At 32.3% G+C, this 13,345-nt stretch overlaps 1 protein-coding gene across 1 annotated transcript; it reads right to left on the bottom strand.

Annotated features, from left to right (window-relative positions):
• Positions 1-3,238: 3,238 nt before the first annotated feature.
• On the bottom strand, positions 3,239-7,040 carry LOC139865170 (delta(14)-sterol reductase). Its single transcript, XM_071853619.1, has 13 exons — positions 6,923-7,040; positions 6,606-6,723; positions 5,906-5,976; positions 5,573-5,629; positions 5,303-5,394; positions 5,124-5,171; positions 4,852-4,972; positions 4,638-4,684; positions 4,303-4,384; positions 4,049-4,125; positions 3,843-3,962; positions 3,617-3,691; positions 3,239-3,417 (listed from the first exon to the last, which is right to left on the bottom strand). Exons 1-13 carry the CDS (start codon positions 6,968-6,970, stop codon positions 3,264-3,266), a joined length of 1,110 nt encoding a protein of 369 aa, XP_071709720.1. The 5' UTR covers positions 6,971-7,040; the 3' UTR covers positions 3,239-3,263.
• Between the last annotated feature and the right edge of the window lie 6,305 nt (positions 7,041-13,345).

The following is a 13,345-nucleotide window of genomic DNA, read 5'->3' as shown; positions in this document are numbered from 1 at the left end:
TGCAATTTGGAAGTGAGGCTTAACACTCCTTTTATAACCAAGTCACCCCCTCCCACTTCTTCCTCCCACCTATGTGGGATAACATCCATTCACAAATACAAAGCAACCATATTGTTGGTGCATGAATCCCCAGCCGTAGTTTATTCTTACGTTTAGTACATTCGGTTATGTAATAATGTTATTTACTAGTGACTATTGATTACTATGGTGATTGTGCTTTCTTAATTAATTAAATAATCAATATGTTAAACTGCACACAGTCGACCGAGTGTGTGTACACACTCGACCGACTGTGTAAGTCAGTCGACCGACTGACAGACACACTCGACCGAGTGTGTCTGACTTGCAGTATATATACGGGTTTAGACTTCATTGATGAGGTTACTCGTCCCATTTGTTCCAAATCGTTGTTTTTCGTCTCCAGAAAACCCTAACACCGAATACCACCGAAATACATCGTCTAGGTGTCGATCTAATCTAGGTTTTGCACTAGGTTCGACCAATTCGATCCCGAAACGACCCGTATCTCGATTTACCTCTATTCTATTGTGTTCCGCCTTTAGTTTAGAGTTCAAGCGACCTAAGATCCATAGATTTATCGTTCACACATATCCATTTCTTCTAACCAAAACTATAACCAACATGCTCATCAATTTTTAAGCTCTAGTGAATTCACTACTTATCCTTAAATATACTGTATTAAGTGTGGTTTGACTTTAGAGTTGAGGATTGCATCTGTATGAACAAATTGCTTGTGTTTAAGACTCGTATAGCGTGATCAATGTCATATAAAATTGCAATTCACATAGATATACAGCTTGCAGTGAACTCATGACAAGTCACAATGATATTGTTTTACAACGATCTAACTTCATTACTGATCAAAGCTACTAATAGCAAAAAGAGCTACTAGTACAAAAAGAACTAAAACTATGGCAAAACACCAACATAAGACACAAATCCTATTATCTTTTGCTTTGGTTATACATTATGACTATATATGATCTCTAAACTTTGGATCATGTTACTCCGGCCATGAACCATCAACATCAAGCTCACAACACGTACACATGAAATATACAGCAGCAAAAACAGCATTCCACCACCATCACAACCACTACCGTTGAGTCAGCTCATGATAAATCAGTACCCACCAAGCCCCCATAGTGCACCACCTTCATCATGCCCCACCATATCCATATCTCCGTTCGTCGTCTTCGTTACCTGCCAATGCTCCAAATATTTAGTTTAGTAACAAATATTTGGTGCATTAGGAGGTGACGAGGACGACGACGGAGATATGGATATGGTGGGGCATGATGAAGGTGGTGCACTACGGGGGCTCGGTAGTACTGATTTGTCATGAGCTGGTGGTGGTGGAGTCACCGGTGGTGGTTGTGACAGTGGTGGGATGCTGTTGTTGTTTGGGAAATTAGGAAATGGTACTTGATTTGGTTATTGGTGCATAGCAGGTGACGGAGTTATGGTGGGGCAAAAAGGTGCACCATGAGGGCTGGGCGGTGATTTAGAGTATGCAAATATTGTTTCTTCCCCCATTCTTTCTTTCTTGAATCTAGCCTTTAATTTCTTAAAAAAAAAATTGAAAAACAAAATAGAAATTTTATCACTCAAAAGACAAATCAATATACAGGATATGCAAAACTAGCAATGCAGACCCATATATATATATATATATATATATATATATATATATATATATATATATATATATATATATATATATATATATATAAATATATATACGAGATTTAAACTGCTATGATGTAGCGTGGATAAAACTAAAACGTGCAAGCATATACAAAGATATAACAAGATGCAGAGATTGCATTGAAGTTAATGTTGAAATGATGACCCATATACATTGTAGTTTGTTTTACCCATGATATGGTGACCCATATCCATTGTAGTTTGTTTTACCCTTGATATGATGACCCATATACACGGTAGTTTGTGCCCGAAATGATGACCCATATAAATTGTAGTTTGTTTTACCCCTGAAATGGTGACCCATATACATTGTAATTTGTTTCATCAATTGGCCCAGGTTTAAGATTTAACATCAGAGACCCTTTATAAGCTTTCACGCTCATGATTTATACATCCAATTTACTTATCATCTGAATCTGAATATTCTATAACATTAATTTATTTTTCACCAATAGCCAATGGGGGATGATTCTCACACACAATTTTTTGATCCTCACACACCAATTGAGTATTATTAGAAGAGTAAAAGGTTAAAATAGGTGTGTGAGGATCAAAAAAGTGTGTGTGATAATCATCCCCTATAGCGAATACCTACTTTCTAAATTTTATATATCTAAAAAAAGTAATCAGATATCCTCCTAAAACAAAAAAGTAATAAAACAAATCAGTTTTAGTAGTATTATATATAGAAGAGTAAATTTTACCATTGGTCCCTATGATTTATTTAAAATTATACCGATAGTCCTTTTCTTTTTAAAATTATACCATTAGTCCCCATGGTTTTAAAAATGCACACCGTTGGTAATATACTAAACGCCAGTTAGTTTATTTCTTTAATAGTATTGGTTAATTTATCCAGACAAAATTACGCGATTGGTCCCCAAACTTTTTTCAAAATTACATATTAGGGAGTAAAGTTTATTTTTGACTTGAATAAATATAAGCATAAAGGTGCCACTGCAATTTGCAAAGATAAAAACTTGGATATTGGGTTTGATTTTGTTGTAGTTCTTATTTGACTTTTAATTTGAATATTGGGTTTAATTTGAAGAGAGAATAGTTTTTGACAGCATATTGTATGGAGGTTAAATTGAATTAGGGTTTATGATTTATGGTAGGTATGAAGTTAAAAGGTGAAGCATGGAAAATGATGAAAATATTCTCATGTGAAGTCCGCATGTCATCACTTAACGTATTAGACTAATGGTCGTTAGTTTTGGGGACCAACACTGTGCATTTTTAAAACCACAAGGACCACCGGTATAATTTAAAAAGAAAATGACTACCGATATAATTTTAAATAAACCACAATGACTAATGGTATAATTAACTCTATATAGAATCATCAAGTCTCTTGGCCACTAACAAGATGAAAACAAAAAAGGAGTGATTAAAATCTCTCATGTTGTTGCACTAAAACATTAATGTACATAATCTTTATCCTGCAACCATCCATAGTTTTGATTAAATGGAAATAGATGCTTACATGAATTCTACATTAATTAATAAAAAAAAAATTAAAAATCCAAATGACACTAGTAAATATATGGAAGAATCCTCCACGGGACAGCCCTTCGGTATTCCGCCCACACTTCTTTATATTTCTCTGCACATCGAGCTTCGTCTCTTCTCTCTCGCCATATCAGCAAAATCAAAAGATATATTGGATATAAATATGGAACCGGAGAACTGCAAATTTGGCCCAAAAATGCGTTAAAAAGATCCATTAGCAAATGACTTTTTCAGTCAAATTTACAAAAACAAGCCTAATAAACTAGAATACCTAGATTATACATCAATAAGATTAAGGTAATAAGTACAGATTTTTTTCTCCAAATTGTGAAAAAATAGCAATTTTAAAATCAAAGTTTGAACTGAAAAGTTTGACCTGATTCCACAAGGTAAACTGAAGGATAGTGCCAATAACAAATCTCCAAGGTAATTGCAGTGCCTTGCTATTCCCCTTTATTAATTCATGAAGAAAAAAAACACATTATGGTCATGCATATGGAATATTTAAATATTAATTTATTAATTAAAAAAAAAAAAAGACAAAAGTAAAGGAGAAGTTTAGTGCAAAGTTGAAGTGTAGATGGTTTTGGGAAGAAAATTACCAATAACCGGAAACGAGTAATTTTCCTGCAATAACTTTTGGGGGTTGACCCCATATTAGTGCCTTTGGATTCTTTTTAAAATCATGTTTTTGCTTGTTAGCACCTCTAAAGACCAAATACCTACCACAAATTCAAAAACAAAAATGAATCATATGAGAGTATAAGAACGAAAGTTAGGTCAAATTTTAAATTTATAAAACATTTACCCGATCACAAATACACAGCAGTTTACAACAATTGCAGCAGTTGGCAACTCAACCTTGTTACTCAAAAGCCACCAACCCTGATTACAAAACAAAATTTTACATTGTGTTATAGATATAAAAGATACAGACAAAACTATATTAGATACAGTTTGACTTTCAGGGTCAAATCAAATGCTTCTGAACCTTAAAATATTTTAAAGGAACGATTTTGCATTGTCCTTTGTTGTTGTTCGGCTATCATATAATATGTTTACCTGAATGCTGAATGTGAAGGGAATCCACACTAAATCTCCAAATACTAGCATGAAGCCTAATCTCTCTGCAATTATATCCCATCTAAAAAACACAAGAACAATAATTAACACACCAATAATGTTAAACCTGTGACTAAAGTAAGACCTACATAAGGATGAACAAAATACTCAGGAACCAATCTAATAATGACATCATAAAGAAACTGAAGCAGGTATGCATAAGAAGCATCAAGAAATTTCTTAATTTAATACATATTCAATAGCGATAATCATGCATGCATTTGAAAGAGGAGCATGGTAATTTAATAGTCAAATATGGGATTTAAAAAGCTTACGTAGATGTCATGTATTCCTCGTAAAAGAAGTAATCCATAATGTAGATCTAACAGGTCACACATAAAAAAAAAAAAAAAAAAGAAAGAAAGAAAAAAGAGTATCAGCACCATCCGACCCGTTAGAGAACATAACCCAAATCAGCCATTATATAAGTAAATGGATCAAAATTTGCCAACTCTAGTAACATCACAACAAATAACGAAGCCCAATTACCACACAAAATATCTGGTAAAGGATCATTGATTGGCTCAAGTTCGCATCTTGGACTGATTTTGCAAGCACGGATAGATTGATTAGGAGCCATCCCATCATCCCAGCTCTAACGAAGAAAAACCTACACATGCGAAGTGTCTCATTAGCATCAAGATACTTACAAAATTTATATTTATAACGAATGAAAAGAATGATCATAATATAATAAAAAGGGTTGATTTGGGTTGTTTAAGCCGATAAATTAAGTTATAAGTAAGAGAACTGTTACATACTTGAGGTCAACACCCAAAAAGTTGGGATTTAGCTGTATTCCAAACCACCTGTTAAATATTATTGCAGTCATATCAGAAGAGAAATAAGAAATCAGAGATCATATACTATTTTTATCAAGGATTAATTGACTATAAATCTTCCACTATAATGAAAATACATTAAAATGAAAAATTGATACCAATCATCGATTATGTTTCCACTGATATGAGGCTTCAGAGATGCACTTCGAGCATTAGATTTGCATCCAGACACATAGAGTAACAATGTCACCTGTCATTTATCATTTATAATATACAAGTCATTTATAATACAATGCCAGGGGTATTCATAACAAACCAAAGCCAAACACCACTAACTTATGATTAAGATGCTTAAACAGTTGATACGTGCTATGGATCATACATTAATTTGAAAGTTAACATATCCATAACTGAAAATTGGAACTTACAATAACACTAAAGATAAAAGTTGTTGATAAAAGCTCAAGTCCTCGGTCAGATATTGCCTGCAAAATTCATATGTTGACATAATAGTGCATGAAGATTGCTTATGGAGAATCTTATTCCTATGCAAACAAAATGAGAAACATGCATACTACCTAATAGTTCCACTTCATGCTAATTTTTGTATTAAATGAAAAGGGTAAACAAAAACCTTATCATAGAAGGCCTGCAGCAAATTCGGATTGAATAACATACACATTCATTTTATTTGTGTAGAAATAATGCATTGCTTAATTCTCATACAACCATATTTCTATATAATTTCAAGGTACACATACAGTGAGTGATACAAAATTCATCCAAGCTCCGATCAAAAGTAGTCCAATCAGCAAAACAAGCGATATCAATCCTGAAAACATTTGTAAGCACCACTCACACAAACTACTTCTAAAGCATGAGTTTTCTTGATCAAAGAAGATTAATACTAACATTTGTGATTAGACTTTAATGGTGACATAAGTAAGGGTGCGTTTGATATAACTGAATGATTTAGCGTTGAATGGTTCATAATCTAAATGATTCAAATGTTCTGAATGAAATTACTTCTGAATGAAAAGAACCTGTTTGATAATCATTTTGAACGAATAATGTGAATGATGTAAAATTGCCTTATTAACCTTTGACATTAATAAAAGTTGCAATATAGTTGCTTAATAATTGTTCTTAATATAATTAAAGAGCATATTACATAAAATTTAAGTGCTTAATGGTTGAAAGATAGTTCCATCTCTGAATGGTTCAGCACCGAATGTTGAACCATTCAGCACCGAATGTTGAACCATTCAGCACCATCTATCATCCAGAGGTCAGAAACAAACGCACTGAATAACATTCAGCACTGAACCATTCAACTAAGAGGTAAACAAATGCACCCTAAGCCAGTTGTCCAAATAAATCAATTCAATTGAACTTATCAAAGGAGATAGCCAATAATTATATCCTAGTAACAAAATTTCAAATCAGGCAAAATAAAAGTACCGTTACAACGATAATGAAGTCGAGTTCCATCTGATAAATTAGCTCCAGGAACAATCTTTCCAGGTAAAATAGATCCAGCAATCCCCAAATAACCAAAGAATCCCAATAACAAACCAACCTAAATAAACAGAACACTTAAATTCAATGCAATGACCTAAATCAAATAGTGCAACAAATTCAGCTAATTACACTAATCATTTCATTCAATTAAACAACAAAACCCTAATTTGCACTAGTAGTAGAAGTAAATCTACGTATAATAATCATACAGTAAATCTACGTATAATAATCATACAGTAATATATTCTGTCACGTACAGAGGTCCATGAAGTAATTGAAGAGATGACAATGGAACTCAAGTCCATTTTGTTCGATGCAGTTTTTCAGGTCAATGTCAGTATTGATTTTTTTTTGTCGCCTCTATTTCTAGTTCTACTCTTTCACTGCGAAAGTGAAATGTTTGAAAACTCGCAATTTTTGTAGCTAACCCATGTACTATAAAAACTAACAATTATAGTCCTCCTATCTTTTAGGTAATATATTGTGCGAAGGCTCATTGGAAGAACTACATAATACAGCAATTAGAGTGCTCCGAACCAAAACATATTTCATTTTCAAGACTAGCTGTTACATCAGCGTCAAATCAGCATTTCTTTTCAGGACCAATTCAGTACTAAACACTACCAAAAAAGATGTATAAAATAATGTTTAAATAGTCGGATGATTATTTATTTATTTATCTGATAAATCTTATCAATAATAAAATGTGATGACGTCGTCGTGACCTCATCATCCATTTTTTTCCTTTTTTTTTAGAACAACTCAAATTTATTAATAACAAACCCTCCTAGCAAGAAGCTAGGATATGCCAAAAATTACAATGGCAATGTATACCATGAGTTCAAGTTTACATTAATTTTGCCTCTACTATTAAACCAAACGAAAGATGTAAAAACAATAGAATCAAACAACGTGTTCTTCTTCATCGGTGGGAGAAAGATGATGCTATTTCGATACCTCCATATGTGCTAAACCAAAGAACCCACGATCGTGTACAACCTGACTTTAACTTCAATCTTTTCGCGCCAATTGTCAACCATGACAGCCATTCGTACCATTCGTTAAACTCTGGCATTGGTAAATTTACCCATATACGCAACATTCTCCATAAGTCTTTTGCTACCTGATAATCAAACATCACGTGGCTAACTAATTCAATCTCATACCTGCACGAAGCGCAACCAACTTGCTCGATCTCTATGCATCTATCTACTTATTTTATTTTATTTTATCATTTTTTACAAATTTTAGAACGTTAAAACTACATTAATTAATTTATATTTTCAATTGAATACGATCACTTTTTTTTTACTAAAAGGTATATGACAAATTAAAGATGTATTTAATTAGATATTTTTAATTTTAAAATGAACAATTTTTAAGATTAAGAATGCAAAAATAATTAATTATTTTTAATAAATAGTAAGTTTGAGAATCGAGAGAAAATAAGTAGATAAAAGTTTTGACTTTAATATATTAAGTATGGTTCACCGCAAAAATCTAATGGTGAATCCACGTCAGTATCGGTCAATAAGGAGGCGTTCAGAACGTAATAACAGTCCAGAATTGGATAACCCTCTAAATTCATGTGTTGTTAATGATGATAACGTTAGTCATAAGGTCACAGAATTATTGAATGAGGAATCGATTAAGAATGATGGGGGTTATGAGTATGATTTTCCTTCATTAAGTGGAGTGAAAGGTTCAGGGACTAAATCGAATAGTCATTGTAACAGCCCTGCAAAGAGTGTTAATTCTAAACATGGTGATCAATCTAAGGAAGCTGTAGATGATGAGGTACAGTCTGCACATAAGGAACCAATCATAATGGATCAGGTTCTTGATTCTGTTTTGAGTAATAAAGAAGATGATGTAGATAAGATTAGTGTGCACTCCGCTAATTCCTGGTCAGATGACGATGTAGACTGCAACAAATCTAAGATGATGAATGAGGAAGTGCCTGGTGGAAATCCTAATACTGTTAACGTGACAAGTGCTTCGGGGTTGCGTAGTCCAACATCGTTAAAGCAGAAGGAGGATGCTCAAATTGATTTACCAAAGACTAATTCCTATTTTAAAGTTGTGAATGGATCACAGTCTTCTAAAAAGGTAAATTTTAGATTTATAAAACCTCATTATAATCATGAATTACATGATCGTTATAATAACACACTATACTATATGGTTACTTCTTGGGTAAGAGGGTTGCTTATCCGGTTGTCAAAAATTATGTGACAAATGTTTGGAGAAAGTTTGGATTGGATAAAATAATGATGAACTCAAAAGGATTTTTCTTTTTTAAGTTTTCATCGCTAGATGGGATGCAAGGCGTGTTGGACAGTGGTCCGTGGATTATACGATCTATTCCCATTATTCTTAATACATGGTCACCGGATGTAACTCTTGAAATGTCCCGTTTATATTGATTATAAACGTTCCATATTAATTGATTTCGTCGCGAGGTTTTGACCTCTATATGAGACGTTTTTCAAAGACTGCATTCATTTTTAAAACAACCATAACCTTTATTTTATCGATAAAGGTTTAAAAAACATTACGTAGATTATCAAATAATGATAATCTAAAATATACCGTTTACACACGACCATTACATAATGGTTTACAATAAGAATATATTACATCAAAAATAAGTTTCTTGAATGCAGTTTTTACATAATATCATACAAGCATGGACTCCAAATATTGTCCTTATTTTAGTATGCAACAGCGAAAGCTCTTAATAATCACCTGAGAATAAACATCCTTAAAACGTCAACAAAAATGTTGGTGAGTTATAGGTTTAACCTATATATTATCAAATCATAATAATAGACCACAAGATTTCATATTTCAATATACATCCCATACATAGAGATAAAATTCATTCATATGGTGAACACCTTGTAACCGAAATTAACAAGATGCATATAAGAATATCCCCTATCATTTCGGGAAATCCTTCGGACATGATAAAAATGAATTTGAAGTACTAAAGCATCCGGTACTTTGGATGGGGTTCGTTAGGCCCAATAGATCTATCTTTAGGATTCGCGTCAATTAGTAGATCGGTTTACTAATTCTTAGGTTACCAAGCAAAAGGGGCATATTCGGCTTCGATCATTCACCCATATAATGTAGTTTCAATTACTTGTGTCTATTTCGTAAAACATTTATAAAACTGCATGTATTCTCATCCCAAAATATTAGATTTTAAAAGTGGGACTATAACTCACTTTCACAGATTTTTACTTCGTCGGGAGTAAGACTTGGCCACTGGTCGATTCACGAACCTATAACAAATATATACATATATATATATCAAAGTATGTTCAAAATATATTTACAACATTTTTAATACGTTTTAATGTTTTAAGTTTATTAAGTCAGCTGTCCTCGTTAGTAACCTACAACTAGTTGTCCACAATTAGATGTACAGAAATAAATCGATACATATTATCTTGAATCAATCCACGACCCAGTGTATACACTTCTCAGGCTAGATCACAACTCAAAGTATATATATTTTTGGAATCAACCTCAACCCTGTATAGCTAACTCCAACATTACTGCATATAGAGTGTCTATGGTTGTTCCAAATAATATATATAGATGGGTCGATATGATATGTCAAAACATTTGCATACGTGTCTATGGTATCCCAAGATTACATAATATATTATAATACATGTATAATACAATATAAGTTACCTAGAATATGATTAATATAAATTTGTTACCAATTTTCACGTAGCTACAACAAGCAAAAATATCCAATCTTGTTTTACCCATAACTTCTTCGTTTTAAATCCGTTTTGAGTGTTTCAAGTTGCTATGGTTTCATATTGAACTTAAGTTTATGAATATAAACATAAAAAGTATAAGTTTATAGTCGGAAATACAGGTTACAAGTCGTTTTTGTAAAGGTAGTCATTTCATTCGAAAGAACGACATCTAGATGACCATTTTGGAAACATACTTCCACTTTGAGTTTAACCATGATTTTTGGATATAGTTTCATGTTCATAAGAAAAATTATTTTCCCAGAAGAACAAATTTTAAATCAAAGTTTTTCATAGTTTTTAATTATCAAACCCAAAACAGCCCGAGGTGTTACTACGACGGCGTATATCCGGTTTTACGGTGTTTTTCGTGTTTTTCGGTTTTAAATCATTAAGTTAGCATATCATATAGATATAGAACATGTGTTTAGTTGATTTTAAAAGTCAAGTTAGAAGGATTAACTTTTGTTTGCGAACAAGTTTAGAATTAACTAAACTACGTTCTAGTGATTTCAAGTTTAAACCTTCGAATAAGGTAGTTATATATATATGAATCGAATGATGTTATGAACATCATTACTACCTCAGGTTTTGTGGATAAACCTACTGGAAATGAGAAAAATAGATCTAGCTTCAAAGGATCCTTGGATGGCTTGAAAGTTCTTGAAGCAGAATCATGACACGAAAACAAGTTCAAGTAAGATTTCCACTCGAAATAAGATTGTTATAGTTATATAAATTGAATCAAAGTTTGAATATGAGTATTACCTTTTATTAGAAAGATATCTTACTGTAAATAAGAAAGATTTCTTGAGGTTGGATGATCACTTTACAAGATTGGAAGTAAGCTAGTAAACTTGGAAGTATTCTTGATTTTATGAAACTAGAACTTATAGAATTTATGAAGAACACTTAGAACTTGAAGATAGAACTTGAGAGAGATCAATTATATGAAGAAAATTGAAGAATGAAAGTGTTTATAGGTGTTTTTGGTCGTTGGTATATGGATTAGATATAAAGGATGTGTAATTTTGTTTACATGTAAATAAGTCATGAATGATTACTAATATTTTTGTAATTTTATGAGATATTTCATGCTAGTTACCCAATGATGGTTCTCACATGTGTTAGGTGACTCACATGGGCTGCTAAGAGCTGATCATTGGAGTGTATATACCAATAGTACATACATCTAAAAGCTGTATATTGTACGAGTACGAATACGGGTGCATACGAGTAGAATTGTTGATGAAACTGAACGAGGATGTAATTGTAAGCATTTTTGTTAAGTAGAAGTATTTTGATAAGTGTCTTGAAATCTTTCAGAAGCGTATGAATACATATTAAAAAACTACATGTATATATATTTTAACTGAGTCGTTAAGTCATCGTTAGTCGTTACATGTAAATGTTGATTTGAAACCTTTAAGTTAACGATCTTGTAAAATGTTGTTAACCCAATGTTTATTATATCTAATGAGATGTTAAATTATTATATTATCATGATATTATGATATATTAATATATCTTAATATGATATATATACATTTAAATGTCGTGACACCGATAATCGTTACATATATGTCTCGTTTCGAAATCCTTAAGTTAGTAGTCTTGTTTTTACATATGTAGTTCATTGTTAATATACATAATGACATGTTTACTTATCATTTATCATGATTAAACATAGTGTAACAATATCTTAATATGATTCATATGTAATTAGTAAGACGTTGTTATAACGATAATCGTTATATATATCGTTTCGAGTTTCTTAATTCAATAAACACAATTTTATGTATATAACTCATTGTTAAAATACCTAATGAGATACTTACTTATCATAATATCATGTTAACTATATATATAATCATATATATGTCATCATATAGTTTTTACAAGTTTTAACGTTCGTGAATCACCGGTCAACTTGGGTGGTCAATTGTCTATATGAAACCTATTTCAATTAATCAAGTCTTAACAAGTTTGATTGCTTAACATGTTGGAAACACTTAATCATGTAAATATCAATTTCATTTAATATATATAAACATGGAAAAGTTCGGGTCACTACAGTACCTACCCGTTAAATAAATTTCGTCCCAAAATTTTAAGCAGTTGGAGGTGTTGACGTATCTTCTGGAAATTAGTGCGGGTATTTCTTCTTCATCTGATCTTCTCATTCCCAGGTGAACTTGGGTCCTCTACGAGCATTCCATCGAACCTTAACAATTGGTATCTTGTTTTGCTTAAGTCTTTTAACCTCACGATCCATTATTTCGACGGGTTCTTCGATGAATTGAAGTTTTTCGTTGATTTGGATTTCGTCTAACGGAATAGTGAGATCTTCTTTAGCAAAACATTTCTTCAAATTCGAGACGTGGAAAGTGTTATGTACAGCCGCGAGTTATTGAGGTAACTCAAGTCGGTAAGCTACTGGTCCGACACGATCAATAATCTTGAATGGTCCAATATACCTTGGATTTAATTTCCCTCGTTTAACAAATCGAACAACGCCTTTCCAAGGTGCAACTTTAAGCATGACCATCTCTCCAATTTCAAATTCTATATCTTTTCTTTTAATGTCAGCGTAGCTCTTTTGTCGACTTTGGACGGTTTTCAACCGTTGTTGAATTTGGATGATCTTCTTGAAGGTATTTCATATGCCCGAGAGACATATTAAATTAATGTGGCCAATATGTTATGATCCAAGTCGGGTCATACCCAATAACAAGCTTACCGACACCTTATTCGTATTTGATCTTAAAGAATGGATCGTTGATTAAATTACGTGACACTTGGATTTTAGAAAATCAGTTTTCTGAAATATCATCACTTGAGATAAATTATTTGGATAATTTATATATAATTATTTATAGGTTTAAATGATTATATTGTGTT

Source organism: Rutidosis leptorrhynchoides, chromosome 1 (genome assembly GCF_046630445.1).
Source record: "Rutidosis leptorrhynchoides isolate AG116_Rl617_1_P2 chromosome 1, CSIRO_AGI_Rlap_v1, whole genome shotgun sequence".
NCBI lineage: Eukaryota > Viridiplantae > Streptophyta > Magnoliopsida > Asterales > Asteraceae > Rutidosis > Rutidosis leptorrhynchoides.
This window is presented reverse-complemented; position numbering and strand designations above follow the sequence as displayed.